This window comes from Mugil cephalus, chromosome 4 (assembly GCF_022458985.1).
Source record: "Mugil cephalus isolate CIBA_MC_2020 chromosome 4, CIBA_Mcephalus_1.1, whole genome shotgun sequence".
Classification (NCBI taxonomy): domain Eukaryota; kingdom Metazoa; phylum Chordata; class Actinopteri; order Mugiliformes; family Mugilidae; genus Mugil; species Mugil cephalus.
In genome coordinates, this window is record NC_061773.1 from 25,474,474 (window position 1) to 25,487,596 (window position 13,123).

Consider the following 13,123-nt stretch of genomic DNA (forward strand, 5'->3'; position numbering starts at 1 on the left):
CCCATCCCTATCCCACACTGCAATGCACTGGCTGAACTTGTGGCATCAGGCACGTATGTCCATCACCTCCAACCTCCGAACTTTAATGACTCATCAGAGTCTCATGGTTCAGCGTATGTAAAAGGCCCTCACTTAAATATCTTAAACAAGCCTGTAAAATACTTTGTAGCCCAATCACCTCCTCAGTCATGGAGCTGTGTTTACCTTCTCCTCATTCTTTGTGTTCATCCATCACCGTTAAAAGTATGAAAATTAAACTAGTCCTACTGTCATTTAGTATTATCATTATAACATTAGCATGCTAGCCGAAATAACTTAGTAGTAACCGAGGTAAAGTTACGTGTCAGTTAAATTTGTCTATATACATCATTATAAATTACATGCAACAGGGATTTCACACTATATATGACGGTAGCTGCTATAAGTCTAGATAACTAGCTAGCATAAGACTAGCATGAGGCCACGTTAACTTCACATGTCATTTGTAAAGCGGTGTTGAGATCAAGGTTCACATTATTGATGGTATGACTTTATTTTTCCTATATAAAATCTCAACAAACGTCAGAGAGAGACATAATAGGGAGAAATCGGTTGACATCCAGTTCCTCCTTTTAATCTTCTGCTCCCTTAAATTTTCTCCATTTTTTCCTGATCCTGTGCTTGAGCCGTAGGCTGAGCACTAGGGCATATTTTAACTTTTAATCCAGTTTCATTCTCTGTTTCTGCCACTTCTCTATGGGTGAATATTGGTTAGATGTAGCAAACATGGCACCTGTGAAACACGTGACCAGCTCAGAACCAATCAGCACAGAGGAACAGCTCAGACGGTCCATTCCCTAGTGGGCCAGACTTGGCAACTTGACAGCTGGCAGCATGTTCCCGTCTTCCCTGTTTATTTATGGATTTTTTTTAAAAACTGTGCAACTGGACATTCCTGCTGTAGAATGTCAAACATACAATTTAATATCTACATGACGGCAGTCAGTAATAACACCACAAATTGTCGATTCCTCGACATATCAGTGTCTTGTCCTGTGGAGTTGGTTCATATACCGAATAACATAGTCATTATAATTAAAAATGAATAAAAGTCCAGGTTTCATTCCCTTCTGGCTCCTCATTTAGTCTCTAGATCTTGATCACCTCCTTCAGCTGCTAGATGCTCCACTGTTTGTTAACCGTGTCAGTCGTTTGGCGCTGAGCTCAAACATCTGCCTGCTACTGCTGCAAACAATACTGATGAGAGTGGTAAATCAGAACAATACAGCACCATTCCACAAAACCAACACAATTAGCAGGAGGATGCCAAATGAACGTCTCAGCAGAGCCCAGGATGAGTGCTGAGCAGAGTGATAATTCTCCCTTAGTTTTGAATCCTTTTTCATGTCATGCTTTGTTAATATAAAAACACTGACTGAGTAGCTTTAAAGTGAGGTAGCTGCAAGGTTGCCATATTGAAACCACCACAACACATAGAAGCTGGGCCTCTCTGTAATGAAAAGAACTTGCCAAAGTACAATTATTGTAGCTCTTTTCAGCTTAATGAATGGCAATCATCTTTAGAGATCTGTGTTTTGGGTAGAGTCTCAGTCTTTGTTTACCTTACAGACAACGACGTGATCATTTGGGTGTTTTTCTTAGAAAGAAGAGATGTTATTTTTATGGGGCTATATAACGCTGCAAGTACAAAATCCTTTAACGTTTCAGAAAGATGTCCCTACCGTGATTGAGATGAAGAGTCTGAGACTAAACAAAAAGCATGTGGAGATGTTTTCACTGACGAACAAAGAGCTCGAACGCAGCGAAACACATGCTGCAGCTGAATGGTTTTCAGTGCACGTTAGCGTGGATATAGGCAACATCGTGCAAGTACACATGCGAGCACGTGTTCCAAAGCCTCTTTTTTAAGACATCCAGACAGTTCTGCTATAAAGGCCTGGCCCAGAGCAAATGCCACAAGTTAAGATACTGGTGACTGATGACATTAGCAGAGATCAGACAGACTCTGTGCTCGGTCCATCCCCCAAAATGTCTGGAGAGCACAAGGGGAATATTTACATGGCTGAATGAGATTTCCTTATAAACCACCCTCTCCATAGCCGCTGAGGCGACCGTGGCACAATCTTTCAGTGGCACTGTTTTTTCAAACGGGTACTGTTAAGCATCCACCGCCTCCCGTGGCCTCTGCACGTGCGGAGGTGCAGCATATACCCTCTGAGTCGATTAAAAACGCCGGTAATGAAAACTTAAGAGGCACCAATAGCCTCCTTAACAGCACGATGTGTATCAGCGGGATGACGGATGTGTCTGTTGAGACCTGAAATCGGGATTCCTTTCCTCCAGCTCATGTTCAACATCTGCGAACAGGGAAGGGGCTCAGAGGCACGGCCAGGGTCAAAGCTGTAACGTGTCAATTTTACTTAAAGATTTATGAGTGCCACCGAATGCATTTACACGGCCGTGCTGCTCTGAAGTCGTGTCCTTATAGTAGCTCTTACTCTTTTTGAATGGTCATGTGTATCATAACCAAACTCAAACATGTCTTCTACTGTTTAGCTTTCCTGTTAAAGCCCCAAAAATATTCAAATAAAATCCTAATGTTGACGACAAATGCAGTAATTACATGTAGTGAGACATTAGATTTAATTTTAAAGGGCACAAGCCACAATGTTTTTTGATGGTTTTGACATTATCTTCCATTACATTCACTAATAAACATAATACATGTTCTACCACCCTGCTTGGGTTTCTCAAGATTACATCTGGGTTGTTATAACAAACAGGATATGATGCTAATGTGAACTTAACCCCCCAACCAGAAGATCTAGTTTATTTGTTTAACATGAAAATAATCTCAATAAAATCACATACATGTGGGTGGCCCAAGCTCAAATTGCCTGACACATTGTTCAATTAGTGTGCCGTGTTTCCTGTTGTCTCAATAATGGCATCGTGGCCTCACAATGAAGGCAGAGCGAACAGGAACAACGGCACAGCTCAGAGCTGCTCTGTACATTTGCTCTTCTCTGATATCAGGAAAGGTCATTTTTCTACTGACAGATAAGGACCGGGGGGAAACCTTACCATGCCGATAAACTGTGCCTTTGGTGTCCTCTAATGTAGGGAGGCTGAACTTCTGGCCTGAAGTTCAATGACAATGAGACGATTTCAAGAGCTACAGTTCAAGCATACACCAAAAGACAAGTCTAGATGCTGTGCAAGGCTAAGCACGACTAAATGTTTGTGACAATAATAATATAAAATATAAATTCTAAAATATAAAGTTGTGGGTTTGAGTCCACTCACTGGGGCCTTTCTGGGTGGAGTTTGCATGTTCTCCCTGTGTTTGCGTGGGTTCTAAATTGGCTATAGATGTGAATGGTTGTCTGTGTCTCTGTGTGTCAGCCCTGAGATAGACTGGAGACCTGTCCAGGGTGAACCCCACCTCTCACCCAATGAAAACTGGGATAAGCTATCATAACCCTCCAGAGGACAAGGATTTACAGAAAATGAATGAAGTTAGCATGCTGCTAGAACATAGAGTGCAGCTGAGGCTAGTGGGATGAATCTGTCCCATAATTTTTCAAAGGGATACGCCACCACTATGTGAAATTTAGTCAAGTCACCATATTCCCCAGAGTTGGATAAGTGAAAAAAAGTGTTTTTAAATCGGTCCAGGTACTGTCCTCTTTAGCTTAGCATAGGCGCTGTAATGTATTGTTACCAATTAGCCAGTCATTCACAGACGTAATAAATAAACTCGAGAATTTTCCTAATTACGTCTTGTGACCTGTACATTCACATCAAATGCCATCAAACGTCACCACACAGCACCTGAAAACCCCCAGCTGGCGTGACTGGTTTGCTTTGCCGGAATATAGTCCAAAGTCTATATCTACCCTAGGCAATGTACTCAGGTGAATGTACAATCAGTAATTAGGACAATTCTTGAGTTTATTTATCACTTTTGTTGACAACTGGCCAATTGGCAACACAACAACACTATAGCGATTATGCTAAGCTAAAGCTAACAGCTGCGCTGCCGGATTAGGACAGTGCCTGGACCGATTTAAAAACACTTTTTCTCACTTATCCAACTCTGGGGAATACGGTGAGTGACTAACCTTAACCCTAAGTAGTGGTTAGGATAACAACCTTATGGTAACACTGGATTAAAAGTCAACCGATCACGATATTTAACAGAATTCCTCTTCTGGGGACCAAATATTTATCTATCTGATCTTAAGTCTGGACCAACTTGGCAGTCGAGAAAAAAAAAGGAGAAAGAAATGTGTACGTGGTTGTCCTGCAATCTAATCCACAATTTACATTTACTGGTAAACTAATACATGAATGTAATAAACCTTCAGTTTTAGTCCTTCTGTGAAGCTATGTTATAAAAATACCCTTTTGCTGATCTCTTTAACTGCTTTCCAACTTTGTATTTTGTAAATACACTAAATTACCTGTACAAACACACTTGAATGAGTTACTGGAAAACCTGTCAACAGTGTTTGCAATCAACCCAAAGTGTCTCTCGTCACAAGCAGAATAACGGTCGTGTAGTAACAGAAAACTTAAACACGTGCAGCTATTTACGATGGCACCTGACGACGCACAAGTCCTCACACACTTGCTGCTCGCCTCCTAAACCAGACTCGATGACTTAAACTAGACGGTGGAAATGCGGCGAGCCACGGGAGCGACTCATTACGAGGCTCCCTGCAGACAAACAGCCTAGTGATTGTTAGAATGCATGACATCCACCAGAAACAATCCCAGTAGTGGAAAGGACATTCAGAAAGTCCTCCTTCCTTCCCCTGCTGCGTTGTTTACTCGCCTCAAAACAAGAACCACGACATTCACATGAAGACGTTCAACCACCGTGAGGACACAGCGTTGCATTGTTCAGTGGAAGCAGGAAATAAGGAGCTCAGTCTGTACAGATGGGTGTAAATGGCCCATCTCTGTAATTAGTCCACGACGTGCCCTCTGAGTGCCTGGAGTTTAGCTAAGCAAACTGAGAGAATCTTAGCCAATTTCCTCACGAGAAAATACCTACATTCACTAAACCAACATTGACTTCAGTCTGCGAGACCCCGGAGGTGTTACTGAGGGAAAACTGAGGCACAGAGAGTTGATAATGTCTAAGTGGGATTTACAGGGCAAATAGCTGATCAGTTCAATCTTTAACTTACAAACTATAATCTGTTTGCCCAGTGGATTAACACAAAGCAGATAAAACACATAAAACAGCTGATACACTCATGTCATCATCCATTCAGAGCCTTCAGGTCTGATCAGCTACTAAATCCAGAGGTTGGCGTTGGCAAGGACTTCACGATACGATACGCATCATGATACCTCTGTCACGATACGATTAAGATATTGCAATATTCTACATAGTTGACCGAGAAATTTTAAGTGCAGCTTAAAATATATGTTGTATATCTGTTCATCAGATGACAAAAATAATATTAATGATCCATTTCCAATTTATTACCCTTGTACAGAAAAAGTGGTGGTGGAGGTGCAGAAGTTGATCAAGATCGGACCAAAACATGACTTTTTTTTTCTTTTAAAAACGATATTAACCTCCCGGGACACTGTGTCCTCATATGGGGACGTTAAGTTTTAGGTTTGCGGCAGCTTATTCTTCTTCATTTAAACTTTTATCCTCATTACTAGATACTGGTTAGTGTAAGAACATGATAGTGGTCGCTTCAGCAGATTCATTCTGCAGCTGATCACGTAACAAAAGAGCAAAATATGCAAAACATCATCAAATTTCACAGTTGACACTTGTTTATTTATGTTTATTAACTTTTCTAGTTTAATATGACATGCAAACGACACAAGTTCTATCAACAGTAACAAGCTATAACTTCACTAACTGGTTTGAGGGCATTGGGAGTTCATTGTTTGCAGCTCTGTCATGTTCAGTTTTATATTTTGTTATTTATTGGTGACTTTATTTGTGAAATAATCTCCATGTCCACGTATAGGGACATCATTTTTCCCAAAAGCTACTTCCTGTTAGTTTTTATAGTTCTCAGGTCCCACTAATCCCAAATACCTGGGAGAAATTAAAAATGCTTACCACACTCAAAACTGATATTGTATTGGAAGAAAAAGCATCGCGATATAACCAAACCTAAACAGTGACTCAGCAGCACCTACATGAAGACTGGCTATATTAACTAAGCTAACGTAAGTTAGGTTTAGGCCAGTGGTTTATCCGAACCAGTCTGAACCAAAGACTGAAGCAGGATTCTGTAAATAGTTTCAGATAAGAGGCTTCAAAGTACGCCCAAGCTTACTCTATCACAGTGATGAATGTTTGGGTGTCTGATTACCTAAATCTGGACTCCCACTACAAGACAATATTTACAATGCTGGCCCGCAGGACACGCTAGGCTTACCGGTGAGTAAGCAAGTCACTTAAAAATAAACTTACTACGAGGGCATCCACACGAAAATACGCTTCAGCAAGGAGACATGGAGACATCGAGAGCCGGTTTATAAGAGGCTGGGACTGATAACAGTAGCCTCTCGTCTCATGACATGTGGGAAGAGCTGTGACTAGATGACTAATGACTGATCCGGGCTCAGTTTTCAGTTTTATATAAGTGATGTTATTGTACAGAGAATAATCAGATTAGTTCCAAAACAAATCTAACTTGCAGAAGTTGCCCAACCTTTTAAACTGCTGAATTTATGAAAAACACGTAAACACGTATATATATATGAAAATGTAAAATATTAGCATTGTCCCTGTATACCAACTGTCACATCTTGTTTCGTGTTAAACAAATTAAGTATAGAGCGATAATTAGTAACAGCTGTCTTTATTTGGATTGGCAAAGCCTGAAACAGCAAACTTTGTGTGTATTTGTTTATATGTACATGGATAACCCTAAGCGTAACCACTGTCACTGTTGTGTTTTTTTATATTTTGGGAACACCTAAATCTCCTTAAATCACCTTCTTGGTGTTCAAATATGGCTGCATGGCTGATGCAGAGCTTTGTGGAGGCTCAAACCGAGGCTCCTGGTGCACCACGAGGCGGACCATGTCACCTCATTCATACAGGAATACTTGGTGTGTGTGTGTGTGTGTGTTCCACAACATTTCACTTTGAGGTGCCTCATATCTGTCAGTGAAAATGGAAAAAATAAACTAAAGGGGAACCCCTACTGCTCTTAAGGACGATATTCAAAACAGCATTGGCGTTTTTTTTTTCGGACTTTTGCTGTGCGTTAACCCCCTCCTCTCTCAATTACACTCAGACTTGTCTGTTTCCAATCAAACCTGGGCTACAATCCAGCCCAGTGTGTGTGTGTGTGTGTGTGTGTGTGTGTGTGTGTGGGAGAGAGATGTAAGTAGTCTGTATGAATGATTAGAGGACGTATAAATCACCTTATCGCCATAAAATAATAAACAAAGACCACCTTCACGCCATTAAATGTTAAAATGCATAAATCCTTTGCCTCCTTTGTTGTGATGCCACATAATGAACAAGGATGAAGGAAGAATGAGATGTTGTACAGTAAAAACCATTTTCCACAGAAGTGATTTAGAGCATAATATTATTAAGATGCCATAACGGTGCATGAGAGGATAAAAAGAAGTGTCACCAAAGTGGAAGTGGAAGGGTTTTTCGAGATTTTAACGTAGAATAAAGCCATCACCACTATAAAGTGGAGCTCTGTGGTGATTCCTGCAGACTTTACCTGGATGAGTTGGAGAAGAATTCCACTGAATAACCGAAGTAACTCCCCCGCGGTCCGCTGAAAACGACGCGCTTCTCCGCGTCCAAGTTAAAAGCGGCGCAAAGCTGAATGAGAACCGCCACCACTACAGGTACAGCCAGCGCGGTGCCGTGACCACACTTTCCCCACGGCGACCGGCTAGGTGAAAGTCCAGGAACATTGCCCATCTCATCTGTTGCGCGTCTCTTCTCTCGCTGAAAAGCCGCAGCGCAAAATGCATCATCCGTGCCGTTCCTCGCGTGGGACGCTTTGGGGTCGTGGGGTCGTGGTCATGAGTGGATGTCCCGAGTAATCCCCTCAGCTCCCACAGGTCCAGTGCGCTGGTCCAGGGTGAACTGTGAAATGTAAAGAGAAACGGGAGAGGGAGGTCGAGTAGAGGAAGGGAGGGAAAGACTGCGATTTCAGTTGGAGGTGGAGCTTATAAATATTACCAAATGTTGTAAAATAGGCGCAGAGTCTGAAATGCCACAGCAGGGCTTCAAGTTTGGACTTAAAGCTGTTAAATACGGGGCGTATACACCGATCAGCCACAACATTAAAACCACTGACAGGAGAAGTGAAATTACATTAACCATCTTGTGAGAATTCAGTGTTCTGCTGGGAAACTTCTGGACCTGGCATTCATTCCTGTGGGTATGTACCACCCACCTAGACCAGACCAGGCACCCCCACCCCACAGAAATGACACCCTCAATATCTTTCAGGTGAAGGACAACCAAACTGACGAAGAGACTGAGTAGGGACCCCCTACCTACTATATGTGTTCTATATTAAACTCTGCCTAGTGCTATTTATAATTATCATTTTGCATTCAATATCAAACGGTTTAAATAGTAGATAGGTCCAGATGTCCAGACATGTGCAACAGTAGGGTGGCCATGCTGGAAAATTGTGGGGGAAAAGATTTTGCAATACCTACAGTAGCTCCACAGACCCAATAGGGGCCTTCAACACCCTGTTGAAGACCTGGTTTAGGAACAACTAAAAAACAAAAAGAAAACAAAAAGAAAAACAGTACAAGGTATTGACCTGGCCTCCAAATTCACTAGATCCGAAACTGATGGAGCATCTGTGAGATTATCCACAGAGGCCCATAGGACCCAAAGGCTTTTTTTTTTTTTTTTTGTGCAGGGGAGTTGGTGTACTGTAGGCTTCAGAGTAGCTGCAATAAACATACACATTTCTTAGTGGATTCATTACTAAAAGAAACCTCTTTGATATCCTTGATATACAACTGGTGTACCACATGGATCTAATTTGGATCCTGTCCTGTTCACTATTTTTGTAGAAGAGACCGTGTCTTCATTGTCAAATCCAGAAATGCACGCTTGTGCAGACAATACCGTTTCATGCAGCGTTGGTAATTGTGTTCAGTCTGCCGCTGAGAAGCTACAGCTCCTGTTTAAAAATAAAAATAAATTCATGCCGCTTCTGCACCCGTACGTTTATGTTATGAAAAAGCTGATATCAGGTGCTTCGAAAGAATACAAAGATCCAACTCCCTGTTAAAGGAATACGAAAACATATGTCTTCTTGTTGGACTTCTCTGGAGTGTGAGTAGACTTCCTGGATTTAAAATAGGTTGAAATCTGGATGCTCCACTAACCACTGCAGTTTGCTTACCTTTGCAAAATCACAGCTACCTTTTAATCGTACATGTTCAGACAGTATGACTAAACTGGGAAAGCCCACAGACATCTGCCCTGATCTCCGTCTCTCATCGCTCAGTAAAAACAGAGCACCATGCAGTGGAGACTGACAGGCAGGTGAGCGCACACTGTGTGATTATTTGTAGGTCCCCTCACGGTTGTGTATGTGTCTGGGCCTATAGGAAGAGGGGGGGCCTCAGGCTTGAACAACACTGAGTCACAATGTGTTACCTGCCAAAGGCAACAGGACTTGGACAAAGAAAGTTTTCACTCAATAGGGGGAAAAAAAAACACATTTCCACATGGTGAGGAGGCAATAAACTGTGCCTGGTAGCAACCGATAATACAAAGGTTAGTTACCCTCATAAAATAACAAGTGCCAGTTTTGTACAGCATTGTTTTATCAACAGGTTTAAATAGCATATGCAAAAGAGATCTATGCTGTAGGTGCATGTGGTTAAGATTAAATAAAGGTAATGGTTATGAGGTGAGACATGACTCAAACCAAGAACATTGAGTATCTAATGTGTAAATTATGACAACCTGCCTAATAGTTTCAAACTGGATGTTTAAGTGACATCCATATGAATGCCAGGTCCAAACGTTTCCCTACAGAACGCCGAATTGTCACAAGGTGCTCAACGTTATTTTCTTCTTCTGTCAGTGGTTCTAATGTTGTGGCAGATCGGTATATATTCAAAAGGAATATGTGACCTTTTATTGACCTCTATTGGCATCAAGCGTGAACTACAGAATTACACAACTTTACACTTGGCACAAGTTTCCCGGTGCAGCGTCGCCGTTTTAAGAGTGTGGTCTTCAGCTGCGTATGCTGACACAAGCAATGAGGTCACAGCTATTAGCTGTTAGAGCTAATTAGAGGTAAGCACAAGATCGTAATGTGCTGTTAAACACTTCTCACAGAAAAAAGAAAGAAAAAAAAGGTTGAGCATGAGCAGCCGTATTTAAATCATATTCTGTGTTGGTGCATTCAGCAGAAACTCCCTAGAAAAAACAGGTCGGTCCCAATAAACCCTTCCTCCATGACAGGACCCACAAAAATGTATCAATGAATTCTGTGGTTCCCTTTGACTTTAACACGAAGCATATTAGCATCTTTTTGCTCAGTGTTTTGGTTTTACAGTCCAGTGTTTGTGTTCACACACAGTGCTCTCATCAACCTCGTTTCCAGCTACAGACTTTATTAGAATATTAATCTGGTAACACACAATTGAACAGTCCTACAAGTAGTGATGTTCGATACCACCGATTTCAGGCTGATATCGACGATACCGATCCGATACCGATACTTTGTGTAAATACACCCTAATGTGTCTGGTGAACCTAAATAAAGGAGTTTATTTCAAATCATAGCTTCATGAAGGATTCAAGACATCATAGTATTTTAATCATTTGTTTATTTTAAAATCTGAAGTATATTGAGGTAGTGGCCTCATTTACTATGTAGTTGAGAAAATACAGAAAAACCGAGCAGAGACACAATCATACAAAATATGTGGCCATAAGGCCATTAAAATAAATAATTGTTAAACTATTAAGAGCTACAATAAAATGAAAACTTGCCACGTATTCTGTATTGTAGTTTAAGGTTTATTGTGTTAACACAGCTCAATAGTTTAATTACGTTCCATCGTGTTTCTACATTACTTCGAATGACTGAAGTATCGACAGTATCGACAGTATCGATATTTTTGATTTGAGAATCGATTTTAGAGCATAAAGACCTGGTATCGGAAGCATCGATATTTCGGTATCGATCCGCACATCACTACCAATCTTGCAAGATGGCTCCACCTGTATCCCCGGGAAAATAGTGTCAGTTTGGCAAATGCAAGGAAGTGGATACACGTTATCTATAACATAGACTGTATATAAATATGGATTACTGTGGGCTCACATTATAGACTTCACGTCATACTTGAAAAAGAAGGAACTGTCTTATCATCAGGTGCGTGTGTTTCTTTCTTATTATTACGAAAATGGAAAAAGGTGGAAAAGTACACACCGGTGACCTTTACTGATCTGGCTCAAGATCGTGGAAAAAGAACGATTTCTGAGCTACAAGGAGCGCGCTGAATCAGCAAAAGCTCAAAGACCTGCTGTGCTCGTTATGGCTGCGGGCTAATTTGAAACGGCCCACGAGTAGAAGCACAGTGGAGCACCTTCTTCAGCGTTTGTGCCGTGTGGGTGCTCGTAAAGTTTAAAGGGTTTTATTTTCCACCGGTCAACTCGCCAGCCATGTGGGGAATATTATTTATGTGTTCTCGCAGCCAAAATCACCCCCACACACTGCAACAGCATCACCCACACCCAGGTCGGTCTGTATTTTGTCAGTGTGGAGGTGATAAGTGACGAAACACACACACCTACTTGGAGCATCTGCAGCGCTCTTCCTCTGCACACGGATACGTTCACAAGGCCACACACCCAGGAAGCCACAAACCACATTTGAAACAACAACATAGCTGTTAATGTGGGAGTTCAGGTACTTTCAACGCCTTAAATGACTTAACTCTAGAGCATCAGTCAACTCAATGCACATGATGTCTTATATTAGAGCCACCTAAACCCACGTATTGTCTTAGCAGGTGTTATCTTATCATCAGTACCCAAAGAAAATACTTTACCTCTCTCTGGTTCTCGTGCGTTCCCCATTTGTTGGTAGCTGAATAGTTAGCATTCAGCACTGCAACAGTGCAGTAATTTTATTGAATTAACGCTGGATCCAATAATCATGTCAGAAGTGGCTAATGGAACAGTTTCTGCCTGTTAGCTAATTTGTTTGGTCTTACTGCAACTCATCAGCCTTGTTTTCAGTAACTATAAAAGTGCAAAACCAAATGAAGTCCAAGAACAAATGGCTGAGTTAGCAAGTAGCTGGTAAAACATCAGGTTTTTCTCACGTGTTTGTATTGAGCAAATGAAGAGCAAACACTGGTCAAAAGACTTCTCCTGAGTGGGCTTTATTCGACAAGAGGGGATTTTAATGTGTCGTACCGTAGTCGTTGATATTATTTTAGTATTTTCCTCTTTATAAACTAAAGTTATGGAAAGGTGTCCTTGCACATCATATATTGGGGCTCTACATGAAAAGTTAAATAACATTACGGAAAAAAGTTGGTAGGTTGCTTGTTTCATATTGAGACAGAAGACGAGAAATGGGCCAGACAACTGTACTTCAGTAACAGTGCCTAGGTCGACTTGTTTTTAACTATTAATACTTAAACTAGGCTAACAAGTCAGCTGGCTGCAGTGTCACGACTCCACAGCCCATTGAGAAAAGAAGAAACATCCTAATGTGATGCAAGTGGAAGTTGTTTTATTCAGATATTAGACTAGCAGCATTCAGTGAGTTAGCAAGTGTTATTATTATTATTATTGTTGTTGTTGTTAGTCTGTACACGTGTTTTTTTCTCCTTTTGTAAAGTTAAACATTTTAACTTTGAGCTGTATGTGGACAGACCATAGACTATATATAAAGATGAAGATGGAGCAGCTCTTCTTAAGTGAAGCCAAACTAAGTAGAGCTCCCCCTAGTGTTCGGCTGCAGTACAGGTCATAAGCTCCACCCCCTCCATGTTGGTGGATCGACCTTGAACCGAACTAAAACACTAAAATAAACATCAAATACATTTTTTCAAAGACAGTTTCTCTCACTTTAGGTAGTTAATATAATGTTGA

The 13,123-nt window shown here is 41.2% G+C and overlaps 1 protein-coding gene across 1 annotated transcript in view; it reads right to left on the reverse strand.

The window, feature by feature from the left end:
• LOC125006891 (integrin alpha-5-like) overlaps positions 1–8,126 on the reverse strand; it is a 51,442-nt gene extending 43,316 nt beyond the window's left edge. Inside the window, exon 1 of the mRNA XM_047583375.1 lies at positions 7,734–8,126. Within this exon, the coding sequence (XP_047439331.1) occupies positions 7,734–7,939 (206 nt within the window). The 5' untranslated portion in view covers positions 7,940–8,126. The remainder of the gene's footprint in view (positions 1–7,733) is intronic.
• Between the last annotated feature and the right edge of the window lie 4,997 nt (positions 8,127–13,123).